Raw genomic sequence first — 22,656 nt, 5'->3', positions numbered from 1 at the left:
TCGCATCCATTCCACTGGGATGACTGCCAGTCTGTATCTTTTGACTCACACCTCCCATCTCCTAAATCTCCTAAGATCCAGACTTGTCTTCCCAAATACCTGCTGGAAATCCCTATCAATCACCTGGATTCCCCATCAATACAAACTCAACATGTCCAAAAACATGCTTGTCACCACTCTGCCTCTTGCTCCCCCCATGCTCTAATCATTCACCAGTAACAATACCACCGTGATCATATCCATTCACGTTTACAGATCTGGCATCATCTTTAGCTTTTCCCCTTTTTCTTTACCTCCTATATGCAAGCTCATGCCAAGATTTGGTTATTTCATCTCAGTAACAGTGCTCCCACTAATTCCACCACCTCAATTTCTACTACCATTATCCTTATTAAGTGTCTCGGTACCCAAACCACTCTTCTGTAACAGCCTCCCTGACTTACATCTCCAATCCATTCACGCTACGTGGGTCAATATTCTAGCAGAATAGCTTTGCCAAAAACCATTCCATCCAGGGGCGCCTGGGCGGCTCAGTCGGTTAAGCCTCTGACTCTTGATTTCAGCTCAGGTCATGATCTCAGGGTCGTGGGATCGAGCCTCACATCAGGCTCTGTGCTCAGCAGGGAGTCTGCTTGGGATTCTCTTCCTCTCCCTCTGCCCCTCCCCCTACTCACACATGCTTGTCCATGCATGTTCTCTAAAACATAAATCAATCTTAAAAAAAAAAGGAAAGAAACCACTCCATCCATTCAAACCGCTACCTACTCCCAAACAACTCACAACACAGACTATTTTAGCTTCATCAAGGTTTTACTCTAACCCCAATCCACCTTCCACTTTTGTTCTTCAGCCACACTCTGTTCCAGTCTCATCAAACCATTATCTGCCATTTCTCATGGCAGCACAACTCTTCGTGCTGTTCCCTCTATTCTTTCCACATTAACCCTAGCTCCTGCATAAAGTCCTCTAAACTATCCAGACAGAAGTCACCCTGAACCTCTTTTCAGTCTCCCAACATCCTTCACTGGTTCTGCTCATTTCTTCCAGGCTTTCTCCTTTTTCCTAAACAGTACTTGCATCTTGCCTAGCATTCCCCTACTAGATCATAAACTACCTGGGAATAGTACGTATCTCAGGGATTCCTGCATCCTCCCTAAGAGCTAGCTCAACATCCCTAATAAATGAAGGCTTGTTAATGGAGACTTCAGGAAAAAAGTAAAAACCAAGATATGGCAGTTCCATAAGAGCAGAACCACTGACCACATGGGAGTATGAATGTTTTACTCAAACTAATTAAAAAAAGTTTTTAATAATTATCTTTCTAAAGTACAAAATTTGAATGGCAATGGCATGAGCATCCAACCCTTAAACAACCATACCAAGTGATTCAGGCTATAGGGGCCACAAAAGCACATAAACCTTCAGTATTTCCAAGGGGATTACAGAAATAACACAATAAATACTGAAAAGAACAAACAACTGATACGCGCAACGACCTGCATGGATCTCAACATCATCACACTAAGTAAAAGAAATCATGCACAGAGGACCACATACTGCATAAATCCACTTATATGGAATTCTAGAAAAGGCAGAGGCTGGGGATGGCAGGGGAGTGTGGGGAAACCTACAGCTAAGGAGCACATGGAACTTTCTGGAGTGATGGAAACACTGCACCACAATTGTAGCAAAACCAATGCATATATTTGTCAAAATACATTCAATACACACCTAAAATTGGTGAATTTTATTCTGTGTAAATAATGCCTCAAGAGAGCCAATCCTTGGCGGAAAAACCACCAACTGAGCCCCTAAGCCCCCCACCTCACCACGATATGTGCACAAAGGCATCAACAAGAGCTGTCTCTGAGCGGCAGAATCGCAGGCTGATTTTGTTAATATTTTGCTCTCTTTTCCGCATTTTCTATAGTGAACAAGAATTACTTTTATAACCAGGCAAACAGCAACAGAACCACAAACCAAGAACCCCACTTTATATGATAAATAAAACCCACGAAGCTGTAATATAAGGTATTATAGAAAAGAAAACCATTTGTCAGCATTTTTACGTGGGTGTAAAGTATCAAAGGTGCAAAAAAAAAAAAAGATCCCGCGGTACCTTCCAAGTCAAAAATTAAATTATATCCAATATATCTCAGTGATGAGTGTATATTGTTATAGCTCATCCCTTCTGAAAAGTAACATCTCAGGTCTGGCAAATAAGTCCATTAAGCAGAAGTTGCATTTACCAGAATATCCTGTTCTTTAATTATGTCAAAGCCCATTAGGTGACCAAAGAACACATCCCATTCACTCTTTTATCTAAAATTTTATACCTCTGAAAGAGTCGATAGGTTCATGATTTTTAAATTAGACTAATATCTAATTATTTAACTCACTTAGAGTCCTCCTTTTCATCTTTTTCTTCTTCATCTTTCTTTTCCTCTTCTTTTTTTTCTGTTTTTTCTGCTTTATCTTCTTCTTTTTCTTCTACTTTTTCTTCTTGTGAGGGTCGGGCAATTTGCTGCTAGAATGGACCATCATGTTAAATTCAATGTTAAAAGAAACAGCTCCTCAAACTGTGATGACAAATTACAATAAATCTTTACAAAAAATTAATAAACAATTGATCACTTACAATGTAATTAGGGGTAACGTATTAAAAATTAGTCTAACACTCCTTAATATATTCCATAGGTATTGCTTAAAAGCGCACGCGTGCACACGCACAAATGTTCCTAATGTCTGGACCCATTAGAGAGGCAAGTGGTAAGACTCCACTTAGAAACCTGAAGTCTGGGGTTGGTTCTCTCTGTTTCTGTAACTCCCACATCTAATCTGTCACTCAAGCATTTCAATTCTACCTTAAAATTTGATAACTGATAATTTACCAAACCATTCCCCTAGTATTAGAGACCTAATATGCTTCCAACTTTTTCAACACTATGGACAATACTACAAGAAACACCTTTATGCTTTTACTCTTCTGCGGAACATTCACTCAACGGAATAGTAGACGGCTATGGTCATCATCAAGACTAAAGTAATTTGGAAAAATAGGAGATTAGAGTAAAAAGAAGTAAAACACTCAAATATTCCTAAGCTATAATTACAACTCTGTAACTAAAAATATGAACAAAGACAAGAAGAGAATACAATTATGGACCCTTTTATCCTTGCTAAAATTGTGACTCTAAAAGAAAAATGGAATTAAGTTTATTTAATCAGAAATCAAGATCGTCTAACGTAGGTAGGCTCGAACTGCCGCTTGGCATTACAGCACACGGCCCCCGTCTCGCATGTGCCTCTTCCAAACCCCCACCTTTCCTAAGCTGGTGCTGCTCTGGACTCACCTCAACACGCCAAGCGTTTCATGTCGTTGCCTGGAACACCCTCTCCACGCTCCTTGCCTAAGCCTCCTACATATCTTCTGAAATTCAGTTCAAAAGGCTACATCCTGGGAGGCATCTCCCAATTTCCACAGAGAAGCTCCAGGCCCTGTCTCCCTCGCTTGCCACCTGCACAGTCCGCATCTGCCTGTGGCACTTACCGCGGGGTGGCACGTACCTGGTTATCACAGGGTCTGTCTGGCTCACTGCGTTACAGTCTCCTCAAGGACAAGGACCCAGTCTTAATCATCTAAGTATCCCAAGTTCCTAGGAGACATCTGGACCACAGAAGCCTCTGCATGTGCTGGATACAGCCAGAACCAAGTTCCTTTATTCTGCTTCTCTGAAAAGTTTCATCCTCCCACCTCCATCTTTCGTTCTGATCCAGGCCAATGTCAATCTTGCCTCATGATAACTTGCCTCATAATAACTCTTACCTGTTTTGTCACCAGACAACATGAAGTACTCATTAATATGAGGTAAAATTTCCCTTAATTCTTAATGCCATCTCAAAGTCTTCACCTACTCGCTAAATCTGGGTTTTTGTCTTAAGATAGCAAAGACCTCTCCAAGAGGTCCCATATTATGCCTTCTTCAAATCCACAAAGGAATAAAAATCTGTATCCTTCTTGCTCCCAACTGCAACACTGTAGAACTGCGATATTTTAAAAATACTTCCTTTTTTCAAATTTCACAAAATCTACCTAAGATGTCTTTTTTCTCTTCTGGTGTTATGGACTGACTTCTCAGATACTCCTAAGAGCATATAAATGATTTTATCACATGGTTCATTATGCCTTGCCATTATTCTTCCAACTTTAAAATGCGTATCAATGCCTTTTCTATCTGCATAATATCCTACAATCTGAGGTCATGCTCATTAAATTCTCCAAAGGTGAAGTCACAATTGCCATCACTGGTGGGAACTATTCTACCTCCAAGATCTTAAAATCAGAAAATCTTCTCTACAACAACCACTCATGCCCCACCTATCCCACATTTTCATTGTTGTTAGTCCTGCTATTTGTCCCCATCATGACCCGTGGTCCCTTTATTCTATGAAATTTCACAGTCCATCAGGAAGAGCTGCATCTACTCATCCGCTCTGACCCCTCACTAAATCGTTTTGATACCATGGTTCCCTCACTTGCTTTATCAGACTTTCCCAATTTCTCACCCTGGTTAATTGCCAGTTTCCTTCTCTTCTATTTATTATTACTAGACAAAAATTTTAAAAATCAGGAAGATTTTCAAATGTATACTTTCCAACCATGACTAAGTCTGCTTTACAACTGGGAATGTTTTACTCACCTTTGACTGACTCCCTAGGACACCACAGTGGTCACAAGACTGGTTTCAAATGCTAATAACCTCAAACCACCCACTTGCTACATACGTGGCATCCGTGAGTCATTCTGAAAAAACGAGATGGCATACGAACGATAAACTCTGCCTCTGCCTAGCGAGTAGGCTGTATAACCCAGAAAATGGTTTACAGCCCTAAGAAATGACAGGGAGGTATCAACTCAGCAGAAGAGAAGTAAAGAGGTTCACTGTTCTCTTAGACTCGGATGACACATATAACTTGTTTCCCTAATACTTTTCTATTTCTAATGCCAACCAGTGTTCTGAAGAAGCTAAGCGATCCCACACATTCCCTGCTGTCTGAAATCCAGCCGACAGCTGACTGTACTCCCCCTTCCCTAGCTCTGGGGACTGAGAAGCAAGGTAACGCCTGCTTCAACCAGGCAATGGGAAGATCACAGCAGGCAGGATGTCTTTTGAAGCACAATCCCCAATTCTGCAGAAGGTGTGTGGACACGATCCAAAGAAACTGACGGAGTTGCTAGCTAGTCTCTAGAAGTGTGTGACAGCTGCAGAGCAGGACCTCCGTCAGAGCAGTATCCACACTGACTAGGCAGCAGTGGGTGGAGAGGGAGAGCCAGGGAGGCCGGAGTGTGCAACCAGCATTCGCCTTCAGGTAATGTGCATCGAGAGCCATCGTTACCCCTGGAATTCCTGTTAACACCAGGAATAACCTCTGATTTTCACCAGAAGTGATCGCAGCTGCTTTTGTTACAGGCAAATCTGTAAAGGGAAGTGCCAATCCCCATGGTCCGGGATGGAGGGTACAAGTTACATGCCTCACACCCTTCAGCAGGTTGGCTGGAGTAGAAGTCTGCAGTTTCAAAAGGAAATTCATCCGAAGGTCCCCTAAGAGACAGAGGCATCCCCACAGCTTCCTGTCCAGGTTTCTCCCTCCATAAGCCTAGTACTTGATAGTCAATTCAAAAAAGTTTAGTTCTGTTATGGAGGGTCTTGTAACATGAAACATGTCTGCCGAACAGGAAACTACACGCTATAAACGTGACAGTACATTAGAAAACAAAATAGGGGTGGCCTGGGTGGCTCAGCCGTTAAGCGTCTGCCTTCGGCTCAGGTCATGATCCCAGGGTCCTGGGATCGAGCCCCACATCCGGCTCCCTGATGGGTGGGAAGCCTGCTTCTCCCTCTCACACTCCCTTTGCTTGTGTTCCCTCTCTCACTGTCTCTCTCTGTCAAATAAATAAAATCTTCAAAAAAAAAAAAAAAAAAAGACAAAATAAAAATCCAAATTAAAAAAACTGCAAAGTTTTATGTATTTCTCTTTTTTAAAGATTTTTATTTATTTATTTGACAGAGAGCGAGAGAGAGAGCACAAACAAGGGGAGAAGCAGACTCCCCGCTGAGCAGGGAGCCCCATGCGACCCTTGATCTCAGGATCCTGGGGTCACGCCCCGAGCTGAAGGCAGGTGCCCAACCGACTAAGCCACCCAGATGCCCTGTTTTTTTTTATTTCATAATGATAAATGAAGAACAAGGAAATTTCAGCGGAGTCCTCTATCGCAAGATCACAGGACAGTTTATGCTGAGATTTGTTTCTACTGTAGCTGACTGAATAGCTAGCACTTACGTAAACTCTATGTGTATTTGTTAACGTGCTCACGTCTTCAGAAAACATAAATGAATTCCCACTCAGTAGATGACGAAGTTGCCAAGAAATGAAACGACTAAATTTAAGAGCAAGCGTCTAGTGAACTAAAAACATACAAGAGATGAAGAGAATGAAGTCCTGCTTTAGCCATTGAGCTGCCTGGGGATATATTTTTTTTAAGGTTTTATTCATTTATTTGACAGAGGAAGAGACAGACAGAGAGCACAAGCAGGAGAAGCAGCAGAGGGAGAGGCAGAAGCAGGCTCCCCGCTAAGCAGGGAGCCCGACTTGGGACTCGATCCCAGGACCCTGGGATCATGTCCTGAGCTGAAGGCAGACACTTAACCAACTGAGCCACCCAGGTGCCCCTAGTCGTTGAGTGTTTTAAGTATCTCAGGCAACAAACAGAAGATATCTTATCAAAATATATTTAAAAATTAGTTCCTTTAAACCAACTGAATTTGAGACTAGTTTCCTGAAGAGTAAAAACTGTCAATCACAAAACAGCATGCGACAAAGGCAAGAGTTGCTACCATTTACTGGGCGCTCACTCTGTCCCTGATACAACACTCTAGGGACTTCACACATGTAACTAGTTCTCATGTTAACCCTGCAAGGTAAGTATTACTGCTTCCACACTCACAGATGTGGAAACCTGGACTCAGCAAGTGAAGGGACACATCCAGGCTCACATGGATACAAAGAGGAAGAGCATTTTGGGGTCTGAAGCTCTTTCTGTTCTACCCAACTTTTTAAACCTGTCTCAAACAGTCTAACTATTGTCTAACAATTCTGTCAGAAGCTTTCCCAACTTCAAACCTTACTACATTTACATAAGTATATGCTTTCTCAATACCTCTGGGGAATAAAAACACGCCGACATATTTAAAGAGGAAGATGTTGTCAGAATGAAGGAAGAGAACAAACTCTTGTGAAAGGTCATCGCGTATTTGGAAACGAAGAATGCGGCTTCTAAACAATGACTTGCTTTATCAAACAGGTCACTAGCAGGTACCACAGTAACTCTTGCTGCATAGTGACGGACTTACCAGATGGGAGTTTACGTGGAAGGTAAGAAGAAATTCTTACCTCTAACAAAAATGTTACACATAGAATCCAAGTACTACTTGGCATGTTACTTATAATTCTACATCCCACGTAGTAACAGTGAGGAGTGGCTTTTGGCTTCTGACCTTTGATATGTATTCACTGCTTCAGCTAGAACCTATGAAGAATCCCATGCACTCTCGTCATGGGATGCTAGTAAGCTGAACTGTGAAACGGCTTCAACAGTATCTAACAGAATTCTGAGTTAAAATTTTTCCCGGGGCGCCTGGGTGGCGCAGTCGTTAAGCGTCTGCCTTTGGCTCAGGGCGTGATCCCAGAGTTCTAGGATCGAGCCCCACATCAGGCTTCTCCGCTAGGAGCCTGCTTCTTCCTCTCCCACTCCCCCTGCTTGTGTTCCCTCTCTCGCTGGCTGTCTCTCTCTGTCAAATAAATAAATAAAATCTTTAAAAAAAAAAAAATCTTCTCAACAATAACCTCTGAACACACGTCTAACAAAAATATGATTATCTGTCTCATTTCCCTACGATTCTAAGATTAAACTCCTTTTCAGAGGAAATAATATGCAAGGCTCCCTATAGCAATAGCAGGTTAAAAATCAAACCCCCGGGGGCGCTTGGGTGGCACAGCGGTTAAGCGTCTGCCTTCGGCTCAGGGCGTGATTCCGGCGTTATGGGATCGAGCCCCACATCAGTGTCAAATAAATAAATAAAATTTCTTCCTCTCCCACTCCCCCTGCTTGTGTTCCCTCTCTCGCTGGCTGTCTCTATCTCTGTTGAATAAATAAATAAAATTTAAAAAAAAATTAAAAAAAAAAATCAAACCCCCGCAAGCTTGGAATCTCTCTTGGCAAACAGCACACTACACATCCATGTGCTGAATAACAATGACTTCCTAGGGGTAAGAGGTCGGGAGGAGAGGATGGGTGGAGCAATCAAATAACAACGGAAAGGATCAGGCATAAAGTTCAGCAGAAAATTGGAGTCTTGAAATAAATTTGCCCTAATCAATCAGGGGATTACCTAAGGTAATTACTACTGGTTCAAACCTGATTGGATAATAGAGCAGTGAAGTGGTTTTCAAATTAGTTGGATCTCTATTATCTCTCAGGGTAAAATCAACACACACCAATTTAAAAATTCTTAACTTGTAACTAGATTCTTTAAAAAAAAAAAAAAAAGATACCTTTCCCTTTTTTCTATACAGCAAATTCTACATTCCCAACCCAGATCTGTTTCCTACACTCCAGACTTCCACATCTAACTGCCCCCCTTAAATCTCCACTTGGACATCTAGTATGTATCCAAAATTCAGCATGTCCGGACATTTCCCCCCAAAATCTGCCACTCCTTCCGTCATGCCTACACAGTAAATGGCAACCCCACAGGCCAAAACTTGGGTTATCTTTGAAAACTGTCCTTGAATCCCCCACAATCAATCCATCAGCAAAACCTGTTTACCTTACCTTCAAAAATACATCCAGAAACGGACCCGCTCTCCGCACCTCCCCCACTAGAGTCTAGTCCAAGCCACGTAACCTCCTAACTGGTCTCCCTTACCATCCAGTCTCAACAGAGCAGGCAGAAAGATCCTGTCACAACTAAAATCTGATACTATTCTGCTCAAAAGTCCAATGGCTCCTCCTCTCGTTTGGTATCAGCTCCAATGTCATGCAGTTCCATACAATCGAGCCCTTAAACTAACACCACCGAAATTCAGAAAACCTGTCCACCTATTTTGACACAAACAGAACGAAGTACATAAGCAATTAAGAAACAGAGATAAGATTCTTCTGGTCTGAGACGGTGCTATATTTCCATCATTCAATCCCCTCCCTCCCCAAATTCGCAGTGAAACACAGAGAAATATACAACTAGAGAAAATATCTTCAAGGTAATAACTTAAAAGCTAATGTGGGAAGGACCAGACTGATGGAAAGACAATCTCAGTTCCGTTAAATACACTCTGGGACGTGCTAGAGGTATGAGAATACAGAACAAGAATGTGAGGAAGAAAACTCTAATATGGCTGGAACTTAGCAAGAACGAGTGTGCCACAAGGAACAGTGAGATGGTGTCCCAGATAACTTTTGGATAGAAAACTAATGTTTCAGAGTAACAGAGACATTCCCTGTCTCACAGAATTTCCTGCTAGAGCTTTCTGCTCTGTCATCACAAGCAACAGACTGCTAATCCTGCAAATGTAAGATACAATACATACTAAATTAATCCCTTGCATTATCAGGGATTGAAAAATTTAAACAATTTATAAATATAAAATACATAATTTCTAAAAACTAAGTTCAACTGAAGTTATAAATACTAGTTGGTAATAAGGAACAAAGCTACTGTTAAAAAATCTGTGGCTGAAACTTGTTTAAAACGCAGATGGGCCCTAGCATCTCTAGCCAGAAGCGCTTGATTCCACTTTCTCTGTGGGAAGCCCCGGCACCTTGGGTGGAACGGCATTTCCTGCCTCACTGACAACATTCGATTTGCTCCCTGTCAGGCAGGAACTCTTCATGCAGCTCCACAAGCATCCCTCTCTCTGTGTCTATGGTATCAGTCCCATCAGTGTAGAAGCGCGCTCTCTTCCTCCCTCCTGATACTAATGGGCCCTCCGCCCATCTCTCTGTTCCCCTTCCTGAGCAAACCTCACAGACACCGGCACACCTGTACCACCACCCGCCACTCACTCACCTTCCACGTCCCCTTCCGCTATGATCTTATTTCTGGCCCCCTCACCCATCCGCTGAAAATGCACGCCCAGGGCACCTCAGCTTACTTGACCTCTAGCAGCATTTCACGCAGTTGGCTCATGAAACACTCCCTGTACTCTGACCAAGAAACACTGTTTCCGAAGAATACGTAATCACACCCTGTGAGGCAGTAGTATTCTGCAGGAAACGAGGACCCGGGAAACACTAACGGGTCACGGCTACGCATGATGAGCGCACAGGGCCAGCCTGTATTTGGTGAGCAGGGGGGCTGAGGAAAGAAAGGGTGGCTCTGTGGGGAAACCAGGAGAGATTTAGGAAGCCTGGTCGGCAGTCAGCAGCGGTGCAAGTTCACACACGCGATTCCAAACCCCAAGATGAACCTGGGGGCAGAGAGCAGCGGCGATCACATCATGCCCGCTGGTAAAGCACACGTGGCTGTGACAGCTGCTGATCGGTTATTTGAGGGAAAACAGTTTTTAAAGTACTGAATTGCAACTGTGAAAACATACGCTGCACTGTATTAAAAACTGTCTTTTAAGATCAAGTGCTTTTTCAGAGTAAAAACAATCTACACTCCAGAAACGAAGTTACTCTGAAACAAAATCAGGCCCCCGGTGTTTGGATAAACTAGCCTCTACGCTCGTCACCGCGCTACCTTCTATTTCTCCCGTGTTCTACTTGCCCCCTCCTCAGACAAAAGGACTGGTAAAGTCGGTGTGTGAAATGAGGTGTCATGGGTCCCCTTCTTTACATCATCACTGATAACGCTCAGGCACAGTTTAGGTAACATGGAAGTATAGAACTTCTCTCACTGATGTGATCATACTAGAAACTTATAGTTCATTCACAAGAGATGATGTCACACATTAAATATATACTAATTTCAAAATAACACGTTCATAGCAACCTCATTATTTAACGAAATGTCAATCCCTAAAAGACACATGATTAAATGCAAGGCCCTGGTTATACCATTTTTTTCCCTCCGTATCTCCACCCTGAAACAATTTCCACACAGTTGAGAAACACACCTGGTTTCTTCCTCTGCGTTTTCCATAATTCCTTCTTACTAGGGCTTTATAATTCTCATTTTTCTTGGTTAAATAGTAATATAAAACACAATCAGGAACACTCTATAAGGAAGAAAAATTATTTTTGAGGTGCGAAAGAAATACCATTTTTTAAAAACCAAGCAACACTTTCAAGGGAAATCTCTGGTATTCTCAAAGTATAAATTAAAGAGCAACACATGGCTAGGACTTTAAGGGATATCTACGCCCTAAAAATACACACGTTATATCTACTATTTTAATGGACATTTAGAGTGGTCTTAATCCAAATTATGTAAAAGATACCAGGAACTATCAGAAACATTCAAGCACTTCCTTATTAAGCAGTAACTAAACTCTCTTTCTTGTTGCATGTATGTAAATATTCACAACGTCTCTTTTTTAAATGTTACTCAAAAATAACACATTCAATCCGTTATGGGGAAGAAAAAAAAAAATCAGGGAAAATCAGGACTCTGATATTTTAATCAGAAATTCAGTAAGGTTCAAAAAGCATTGTTATCTATGTGTTTTTAGGGAAATATAGTATCAAGTCGTTTTTTGTTAACCATGAAAATCAGACTGCATTCTGTGCTTGTGATGTGTTAAGTAATTATAAATAGCACTATACTAGTCACCTGAGAATCTTTTCTGTATCAAGCCCTCTATAAAAATCAGTTCTATTTAACTACCTCTGTGTATTAGAGCACGAAAACTTCAAAGTAGCGAACATCACAAACCCATAAACATTCTCAATGCAAACCGTTTCTTACCTTCCTTTCCAAGTAGGATGCAATCAGTCCAAAGTTTTTTGGATGCTGGATAAACCTGAGGAAAAAAAGAGAGGAAAAAACAAACACACACACACATACACACAAACATTTTAACAACTTAAAAAGGGTGGGTGGGGGGGAACCTCAGGAACAGAACTATTAGTACAGACTACTTCCCGGTGACCCCAACTATAGAATCGCTGGAGCCTTTTAAGGGCACAGATTCCTGGGCACCATCCACCAGGAACCGATGGGGCTGGTCTATGGTAGAGCACAGATTATCTGTACTTTTAAAATGCACCCCGAGGTGACTGACACACCACCTAAATTTGGGTACCACGCCTAACATGACTCCATAACCCCTGTTCTCATCTGTGACCTATGCTCCCACCTATAAACTTATGGGAAAGTCAGAGCAAATCTATATTCTCTACCTTCCACAGTATCCATTCAAATGCCAAAAAGGGGCCAAGGTATTGGGGAAACGGTTCAATTTACGAGTGAATGCCAAGACGTCTCACGAATTTATGTAAGCTTCTATTAGAAAATAATTTAAAGTTTAAATTACTTGTCCTTAAAGATCTCCTTCTCGTGGTCAGTCCAAACATTCATAAACTGCCTATCTTTATAAACCTTCATAGGGTCCTCCATGAGCCCATTCATGTTGATGAACTTGACCCGTCTCTGTTCTGCATCAAACATCATAGGTGGGATCACAGAGAGCTGCCGCATTTGTTTCTCATTATTCTGCAACAGAAAGTAAACATAATTTTCAAAGAATAAAATTTAAGGAGGGCTACAGACCAGCTCCAGCTACCCTAATATATGCCAGAAAAACCACATGTGTAGTTTCATGTGTCAACAGCAGTGCGTACCATTACATCTAATACGTGGTAATTATTCATATATCTAATAAATACTCGTTAAGTGAATCATACAGGCAGAGGGTATGCATGTTATGTTTTTAGATCCCACTACTACGATTTGAGAAGAGTTCTTTACTAAAAGAAGTAGATACTTCAGATAGTAACATTTTAGACCTAAGGGACACAAAGAAATGCCAAGTTCATCGAAGTAATGATCTTATGAAACAAATATTAACACAGTCTCATTTTTTAAGTCTTAACATCATTTTAAAGAATAAATCTTAATGTCATTTTGGAGACCAATGAATAAGGAAAAAAAACAGGCACCAAAATCTTAAGGACAGGGATTTTAAATTAACTAAATTCACGTGTTAAATACTTCTTGCTAATCTTACGTAATCTTTCCACTGAAAACTGGAAACTATTATCCTTAGAATTTCAACTAAAACTTCTTTACATCTATACAGTTGGTTTTTCCCAAAGTTTAATTTAGTAAGTTCATGAGCACAAATTTCTATGAAAAGACTCACCAAAACTACAGGTATTGACCTCAACACAAAGCTAGGTTTTTCCTAAAACTTTTCCTCATAGAAGTAGATACTGCCTTACAGTCAAGTCCTTACAAAGTGTCAAATTTTACGGGGTACTCCCAGTCAATCTGAACACCAAAACACGATTTGGGGCAGACACATGAGCTTGGGTCACCTCAACTGGTCCTAGTTTTGGATGCTTACAGATTTGCCCTAATGGAATCAGTCAGAAAGCAAGCAAAAAAAATTACCAAAGATTTAGTCATCACTGCAGGGATTACGACCACAAGTTTTAAAATATATAGCAATTTAATAATCGTCTTTGCTCATTACTTAAGGAGACCACCACATTCAAATAAGCAAGACCTTCAGAATTCAGAAATGAGGTTTTCTGGGTTGGGTTATTATTTTTTTTAACTGAAGTATAGCTGACACTAGAGATGAGGTTTTTAAAAAGCCAGTATATAAAATCAAAACCAGAACAACTAAGTAAACGGGAGATGGCTTTTGGACCAACCTTTAGAGATAGCTTGAACACAGCTCAGAAGACTCATGTTAGGGACTGAAATTTATTCTTATTCAGCACGGATTTATTGATGCCATCTCATCTCTATCTCCCAGGCATCTGTGGCTAGAGAGCACACTTTAGGGAACCCACCAGCACCTCAGGTCCACCTCAGATCAATCTCTCCAGTCAGTGGGCTCCTACACATCCCTGCCCCCGACACCCTGATTCAGGCTTTTGTTTTCATGTTAACAGTCTCCTCGCCTCTCAAAACCATCTGTGTAAGATGCCAATCTGATCGTAGGACTGCCTGGTATAAAGCCTTCAGTGGTTGGCCGGTCTTTGGAACAGTCCAAACTCTATAAATGTTCCCTCGTTTATGTACAAATAAGCCCTTAGTTTCTGGGGTATGAGGCTAAAATGCCTGCATAATCAATGAATTAAAAAAACTAAGTCAATTAATTTCCTTACCTCCTGCTCAGAGAGCCCATCAATAATTTCAGAAATCTCATGCTCGCTCCGAGCAATGGTGGCTGAAAGACCAGCTCCCCTCTGCCCAACTCTAAATATAAGAAAGAAAGAAAGAAAGAAAGGCAGTTTATAAAGAAGACACCAATGAAGTCACTTTTATATACATTACTCCTCTGAATGGGACTTTTTTAACCACAAAAGTCACAGAACAAATGCTACTGAGCCACTACTTTTAAGTAATATGCCTGAAGACTGGAATTCTATAGAAGAATGATTAAAATGTTGAGATTAAAATTTAAAGGTTGCATGTCCAAGTTCAAACGGTAGAACAACTTATGGGAAACTTATGGAAAACCACACGTACTGGTGACATTTCCACTTCAAATAGCACTCTTTGCCTTCCGGAGTAAAGGACAGCTGACTTAGAAAAATACATTAAATATCTTTTACAGAGGGGAAAAAAACAACAATCACCCCTCATAAAAACTTGATTAATCGTGATTAAAGAATTAAAGCTTACATATACACTTACAAGAGATAGTGGAGAAGAAATCTAAATCTTTTACTTAAAACACTTGCTCCCTAGAGTAAAAACAAATCAGAAACTATCTACCAATGTCAAAGAATTTCTTAATTAGCCATCTATTTGATATTGTTTAGTCATGTTGGCCAGTAATGAAGAACTAAGAAATATTCAAGTCTATTCTTTTTAACTGTCATTTCTAAAGGAATAGGTATTTTCAAGAGCAGAAGAATTAATTTCAAAATATGCATTTAAATTGAGATTGAACAGCATTATTAAGTATAAAAAACTAATATTAAATTCACCAAGACATAATCTTTGCTAGCTGAAATGAAAGGCTCTTTATGAACTTTCTTAATATCAGATGCAGGTAACCATTAACACTGTGCGAGAGCAGGCGTGGGACTCTGTCGGAGAGGAAAGAGCACAGCCATTAAACATCAAACTACTTACCGCTGAAATCTTTCTTGTTGTTCTCTTTGTTTTCGAATTTCTGGAAACTGCTTTTCATAGTACTCCCTTGTTTTGCTTTCCTTAGCTTTCCTCCGGGGGTTATTTTCTATTCTGTCCACTTTTTTCTCCCATGCCTCCATGAGCTGATCATAACGTTGGCAGATTTTTTGTTCCTATTAAATACCCGTAGCAAATTAATAATTAAACTAAACTCTGTCATCTGACAAACCTAATACTTTATAAAGTAAATGCTACTTCTTAAGGCTAAGTCAGAAGTACATTTGGCCTAGGACTCAATTGTGAATGAAAAGCTGTCCTTGATCTGAAAGATGAGAGAGAGAAAAGAGCTCTGTTTCCTACAAAGATCAGCATATACAGCATATTTGGGCCAGATTTTTTTAGTTAACATTAAGACTAGCATTAATTAATTAATTAGCTATTATAGTAGCTCGCCAGCTTTTATTATTTTCCTGATAATATATGTCTTCATTGTCAAAAAAATGGAAAATTACTAATAGAAACATGTGAGTAGTTCATAATCCCAATACCCAACGGCAAATATATTTACATTTTGGTGTTTTCCTTACAATCTGTCAGAGAAAACACTCATGCTCTATCCGTTCCTCTACTGCTGGAGGCTTTGATGACTCGAAGGTTTTTGCTATTATAAATAATGCTATCTTATTAAAAAACATTTTTGATAGTCTGGAAAAGGCAGAAATTGGTTGTCCTTTATGGTAAAAAGAAATGTAGTGAACTACATGAAACCAAGAATTAATCCTTTTAGAGAAATGAGTAATGTATGATCTCATTTTTTAAAGAGAGGCAAGAAGCCTCCATTATGAGCACAGAACTGTGAACGTGTCAACAACACACGTATAGAAAAAGGTGTAGAAGGACTCATGAAAAACCATTAACAGCGGTCCCCTCAAGAAAGTGGCACCAGAGAGGAGAACATTACCCTCCTCACGACCTGAGCCACCCCAGACACTTGCCAGCCATTCAACCCCCAGGTGTCTTCTGCGTCCTTCACTTTCTCCATCTCTAGCGAGCTCCTCAGTCCAGGCCAACATTACCCCTTACCTACATCACAGTAAGAGCCTCTGAACTGTCTCCCAGGCCTTCTTAATGGTGGAGCCAGATGCAAATTCTTAAAATACAAACCTGAACATTTCGCTTCTCAGTTCAAACACTTAAAAGATGCCCTGGGGATCTAACCCAAAGTCTCGAAGGTGGACCTCCTGTGTGCGAACTGACCCTCTTCCCTCAGCGGCCACATTTCTGCCGGGCTCCTGGCAACCTGCCACACTCCCTCCACCTCCCAGACCTTCGCTTTGGCGGCTCCCTTTGCCTGTGCAGATTTCCAGAGTTTCTCGTTTTCCTGCAAACTTCCCTTTATGATTCATACACGGAGCATTAGCTGTCCCTCCTGTATGCTCCCACAGTCATCCGTATGTCCCTTCCCACAGTGTGATCACGATACTGTAACTGCCTGCTGACTCATCTGCCCCCAGTTACACTGTATGCTTCAAGGGTCAAAACCATATGGCTATCTTGCTCACCTTTGTAGAATAATACATGGACAGAGTAAACAGCCAATAAATATTTATTAAACAAATCAGTGAACACGTAAACGTTGTAACTAAAGACTGTGAAGCATGAAAACGAAGTCTATGCTTCTATGTTTGCATCACCAGACATTAAATTACCACAATTATAACAAAATTACTGGACAGAAAAAAAAATGCTTTAGTCGTTTCTTACTTAATATTTGTATTTTTTTTTTTTTTGGCAAAAACAAAAACAAAAAACAGTAATTTAAAGATAGTTATCTGAAGGACCAGACTGGCAAATTACATTAGAAATTACGTATCAAGTAAAAGCCGCTGACTCTTGAGCTTTACAATTCATTCAACTGTCACGTCACTAAATATAAGGTACACGGCTCCTTTCTGATGTGAATTAAAGAACATCATTTATTTGGTAAGCAACTGAATTTAAATGAATCAACAGTCTGTCTGAATTTAGTATGAACATATTGTGAAAAGAAGTATATTGGCATTATATTTTCTTTAACTTCATTTCCATGAACATTAGAACCACAAAACTTCTGGGCTGCAAGTCATATAATAAATATGAAAAAGTATCTGAATTTCAAAATGCTGAACTTTAGCTGACCCGGTTCCTAATAAGAACGAACAGTAATGTCTACTCAGCATGACTGTAACTTACCCACATTGGTCTGAGGGTTTAAGAGACTAAATGTTGAACATCCTATTTCTCTTTCATATTCTTTTTTTAACTACTCACCATTTTCTTTATTTTGGCTAGATGAAAATGTTCTACACAGATGACCAAAGAAATTAATTTGATAATGATATTAAATGGCAACTGCTGCTAGAAGGAGATTTATATTTAAGTCATTTCTATAGTTACTTTCTAAATCGGCAACCTTTTCTCAAATATAATCAAGAATCACTCTAAGAAAGGGAAAGCGAATGCCTAAATGAGCATGAATGGGAAAGTTGTACAAATTTCAGTTAAAGGATAGGACCTCACCCTTTGTTTTCTTGCATGATTTCTTCTTTTAAAAAATAAAATGAGTTTTTTCCTCATCACCTGGTTTCTAGAAGAGAAAAATATGGTTGTATGACATTAAGAAAAAGCACAATTTAATAATGCATTCACTTTTTTTTTTTTTTCAGAGACACTGAAAAACAAGCAAAGATCACTTAGGAATATCTGATGTAATCAAAGTTAATCTTAATTTTTTCACCCTGCAAAATAAGACTTTTGCAATAATTAGAACTGACTAAAATTCCTCCCACTCTACAGCAACTGACCCTCTTATACAAATAGTTGATTTTACAGTTATTACATCCAAGTGTAAGGCAAATATTTTCAAGTTATAATTACACAGTCACTGATTCTTCTTAAGAATTCTGGTGATATAAACATCTCTGTGCACTCTTGGAGGAGGGGAGGTAAAAGCGAAGGAAAGGCTTCTAAAGTTACCTCCCTACCCCAGGGTACGGTGCTGACCTCCCTTCTATGAGAATGTATACCAACATAGAGAGAGGGGACTTCTGCTTTACACAGAAGATTTCCTTCAGTCACAGAAATGACACAAACCACTCTAAGAAGTCATGGAGGGCAATGTGACAAGACAGGAAGACTTCTCACATCTTAATTAAACAGTTACACTTCTTAAATCTGAAGCATTGTGACCTTCAAAAAACAATGACATGCAGGTTCAAATATAAATATTTATACCCCACCTACTTCCAGAAAGGATTTCAAGCTGATTATTCAAATATAAATACAAAGCCAAGGCAAGTAGAAGTAATTTTTTGGATTATCTGCCACTCAGGACTAACAGTGACACTGGCTCCACTCAAATTAGCGTGGACAGTCAGGAGCTGGCTATATGGAAAAGTAGCCAAGACATGAAAAGAATTATTAAAAGGTATATTTGCTATTTCATACAAAGCAAATGACGGTGATGAGAAAAGAGCTACTACACGATTCATATGGACGCATGCAGCTGAGTAAATGGTTATTTCACAAGGTGACGTACAGTGAAAGCGTTACCATATATTCAGTTTGCTCTAATTTTAATTACGTGCTACTCAAAAGCAAATGATAATCAATAAATATAATTTAAAATGTTTCCTAGGATTTAAGAAGTCAGCCAGTCAGTAACCCATCCCAGGACAGTGCGCTAAGCACTGCAGTCGGGCAAGTAGACAGCATGAAATAAATCAGACAGAGCTGCTCTCTAGCTAATATGAGGGGGAAAAGACAGAACACAAACATAACTGAAGCTTTGTGGGGGGAAAAAAAATCATTAAAAGTAGCCAACTAGATTTTATCTGCTATGCTCCTTTTAAAAAATGCTAAAACAGCTAAACAGTTCCAGAACAAGGTATATTTTATGAGTTTTGCCTAAGCCTACTTCTAAGGGTTGTCAAGACCATAGCAGCATCTCACAGAAAAATTCTAAGTATATGACTTTTACTATAAACCACTTATTTAACAAAAGTTAAAATTATTCAAATTTCAATTTTGTTCATGCATACTACCATGCAAATTATATTTGCCACCAATTCTGCAAAGTAGTCAACTATTGCACATACTCTCAGAAAGAAATTTTTTAAAAGAAAAAATATATATGATATGTATAAATACCAATGTGCTCATTAGTAACTATAGTAGTAAATAATTAAATGTTCTGATTATTCTTAATAAGACATAAAGTAGAAATACCACATTTTTGTTACAAACTAAGAATAATTCACCTAAATTCTCTTAAAGTATGATAATTAAAAAAAAAAAAGATACCTATCTAGCTTCCTCTCTTACTTCCATCAGATCAAGAAATCAGATTTTCTTTTCACTTATTTTCTTATTCCAAAATCTGCATCCATAAAGGCCTGGTATCTAGGATGAGCAAGGCTAAGCAAACTACATTCTGGAGAAGTCTCCTCACCCACGTGAGGTGACCGAGCGCTTCCAAGGCACCAGGACATTAAATGGCAGAAGGGTCTACAAATACCGTCATTAGCAAGAGTCATGGAAGGGATTTCCCTAGAATAGGATTTTGAATAATGATAAAATGATCCGTGGCACTTCTACTTTGCAATGGCAGATGTGGCTTGGTGGGGGACGGTGTCATCACTAGTCTTAAATGAAAAAGCTTCATTATCTTACTTCATCATGCGCCTTGCAGGTACTCCACTGAAAAAAAGACAAAACAGGAGGCAAAAAATTCAAGCCTCAAGGTAAGCCATTTCAATGTTAAGTATTCACCTTTTTTACTAGCAGATCATAAAACCAGCTAGTTTTATGCAATAATTTATTTCATTTTTTTTGGCCTCGGAAACTCAAAGCTGTTACCCCAACCCCCAAGAAGCCAGAGGAAGATAACATATAGTAAAACGACAGCAAATTACACAAATCTAAAACACACCTAACACTATATTATAATGTCAGCAGATAACATAATAACGATCTCTTTAATAGAATATATGGTCTTTAACTGAAGAACTCCAAAGATGATAAATACTTACGTCTTGATGTTCTCATGATACACCTTGGTATCCGATGGCTGGTTATACAGTGGCTATAAAATAAATCAAATATTTACATATACAATGTTGTACACACATCTATGAAAATACGAAGAAACGGTTTATATTTTAATGTAAGCCTAGTACTCATGGATCTTCACAATACCCGCCCTACCAAAATCTCCAGACCTCCAGGTTCCCTGAGTAATTCTCTTTACCCCACTCTTATTAATGCCACTCCCATAAAAATGTTTATAAATTCACCATATCCCATAAGAAATACATTTATTCACAGATTTTTAATTTCAAAGGCAAACGAAGAACATATGGTCTCAAGAGCTCTATTTCTGTTCTTACTTCTTCCTGCTTCTACCTTGTGTTTAAGATTAAATGGCCGGCTCAGGACAAGACTTCTGCAAAGTAACCAAGTCTGTGCACCACTATTTTAAAGTTTACCACAAAAGTACTATCCAGATCCCATCCCAAAGTAGACAGACTGTAGTCCATCTTACCCCAAGAAAAATGACTACCAAAAAAACCACTAGACATAAAAAGAAGGAATTTCTTACTTACCAGTTCAACTTTGGGGCCAAGACCTTCAAATATTTTATGAGCTTCTTCTGCTTTTTTCTACAAAGACATTATTATATTTTATAATTAAAAATTATATTTAATTATTTTATAATTAAAATTACCGAAGTGCAAAATCACTATCAATTAATAATATTTACCTAAAAACTACTCTATAGTTGAACTTTCCTTATTTTCAAATACTCTTTTCGTATGGCAAGTTGAAATACTCTCTTTTGTTTTCATAGCTTCCTCACCAAATTAAGTCAAAGCCTCACATTTGTACTGAAAGTAATACCTAAAGAACTGTGAACAGCAAACAGATCTCAAGATTCTAGGGAGAGGGAACACAGATTCCCTGTTAGAAATGAATCCCTCAACACTTCAACTCCTAATGTCTTTAATAAAAATTTAAAAACATAAAATACTATAAAGTTGCCAGTCTTTACTGTTGTAAGCCAAACTGATCTCTTGGAAGAAAAGCTTCTAATGATCTTATATTCTAGCTACAAGAAAACCTGTGTAATAACGGAAGAGGAAGCAACTAGTCTGAATTTCTCAAGTGTTCAATAGTCAATAAATGATGAATTAAATATTTTTTACAGTCCGTTTTCAAAAGTAAAAATCTAGACCAATGTGCTATCTAACAGAAATTGTCCTTTAATAGACGGAATATAACAAATTCGAAGCTAAAGATGTTTAAACTGGAATTATAGGGGCGCCAGGGTGGCACAGTCGTTAAGCGTCTGCCTTTGGCTCAGGGCGTGATCCCGGCGTTATGGATCGAGCCCCACATCAGGCTCCTCCGCTGGGAGCCTGCTTCTTCCTCTCCCACTCCCCTGCTTGTGTTCCCTCTCTTGCTGGTTGTCTCTCTGTCAAATAAATAAATAAAATCTTTAAAAAATAAAACAAAATAAAAAAATAAACTGGAATTATAGGACCACCAAATCTGTCAGTGGTTCTCAAGTCCCTCTTCCTACCAAAACATTCCCTTAGTAACAATGGCTCCCTGTCTGCCGCGCAGACGCCCACCTCAATGCATTTGCTGCTGGGAAGCTCTCCAGGGCTTCTGATGTGACACACAAATGGGAACGGGTATTAATCAGTATTCCCCGAGTGTAAAGAAAGATGTTCCCTTAAGATAAATATTCTCCTTCCGTCTTGCTCATCAATCAAAATCAATCCGTCAAATATTTATTTAGCATATATTACATGAAAAGAACTAGGAAGCGTTAAGAAGCACAAAATACTGTAAAGCACTTTCCACACTCCAAGAAACTTAAAAGGTTACTGAGAAATAAATATAGCAAAAAAGTCAATATAAAACCATAAAAATCCATTAAATTTGCATAGCAGATCTTATTTCTATAGATAGTTTAAAGGCAAGATTTGTCAACCTTGGCACGATTACCACTGTGGGCCAGATAAACGTGTTCTAGGGACTGTCCTACACATTGCAGGATATTAGCAGTATCCCACTAGATGCCAGTAGCACTCCATCTCTCCTCCAAGTGACAACAATCAAAAAACTCTCCAGCTGAGAACAAACAACTCAAGAAGTCAAAACGTAACCATCATAAAATTCAAATTTATTAGCCACAGACACATATTAAATAACACATAAATAACATTACCATAAATAAATTTGGAAATATCTAGCACCTGCAACTAACTTTCTCCAGACCCAACACTCACCAGTT

General features: G+C 39.4%; 1 protein-coding gene across 15 annotated transcripts in view; it reads right to left on the bottom strand.

Moving 5' to 3' along the window:
- NCOR1 (nuclear receptor corepressor 1) overlaps nucleotides 1-22,656 on the bottom strand; it is a 144,181-nt gene that overhangs the window by 64,113 nt on the left and 57,412 nt on the right. For 9 of the 15 annotated variants that reach the window (XM_034646883.1, XM_034646895.1, XM_034646888.1 and 6 more), the window contains exons 7-16: nucleotides 20,960-21,016; nucleotides 20,387-20,439; nucleotides 20,028-20,054; nucleotides 17,877-17,943; nucleotides 15,318-15,490; nucleotides 14,342-14,432; nucleotides 12,538-12,716; nucleotides 11,970-12,024; nucleotides 11,179-11,280; nucleotides 2,400-2,527 (exon numbers count right to left, since the gene is read on the bottom strand). In XM_034646883.1, the coding sequence (XP_034502774.1) occupies nucleotides 2,400-2,527; nucleotides 11,179-11,280; nucleotides 11,970-12,024; nucleotides 12,538-12,716; nucleotides 14,342-14,432; nucleotides 15,318-15,490; nucleotides 17,877-17,943; nucleotides 20,028-20,054; nucleotides 20,387-20,439; nucleotides 20,960-21,016 (932 nt within the window). The remainder of the gene's footprint in view (nucleotides 1-2,399; nucleotides 2,528-11,178; nucleotides 11,281-11,969; nucleotides 12,025-12,537; nucleotides 12,717-14,341; nucleotides 14,433-15,317; nucleotides 15,491-17,876; nucleotides 17,944-20,027; nucleotides 20,055-20,386; nucleotides 20,440-20,959; nucleotides 21,017-22,656) is intronic. The other 6 variants (XM_034646887.1, XM_034646897.1, XM_034646892.1 and 3 more) reach the window with 3 other exon arrangements.

Source organism: Ailuropoda melanoleuca, chromosome 17 (assembly GCF_002007445.2).
Source record: "Ailuropoda melanoleuca isolate Jingjing chromosome 17, ASM200744v2, whole genome shotgun sequence".
NCBI classification, from domain to species: domain Eukaryota; kingdom Metazoa; phylum Chordata; class Mammalia; order Carnivora; family Ursidae; genus Ailuropoda; species Ailuropoda melanoleuca.
Note: the sequence above shows the minus strand (reverse complement) of the source record. Positions and strands in the feature narration are given on the sequence as shown.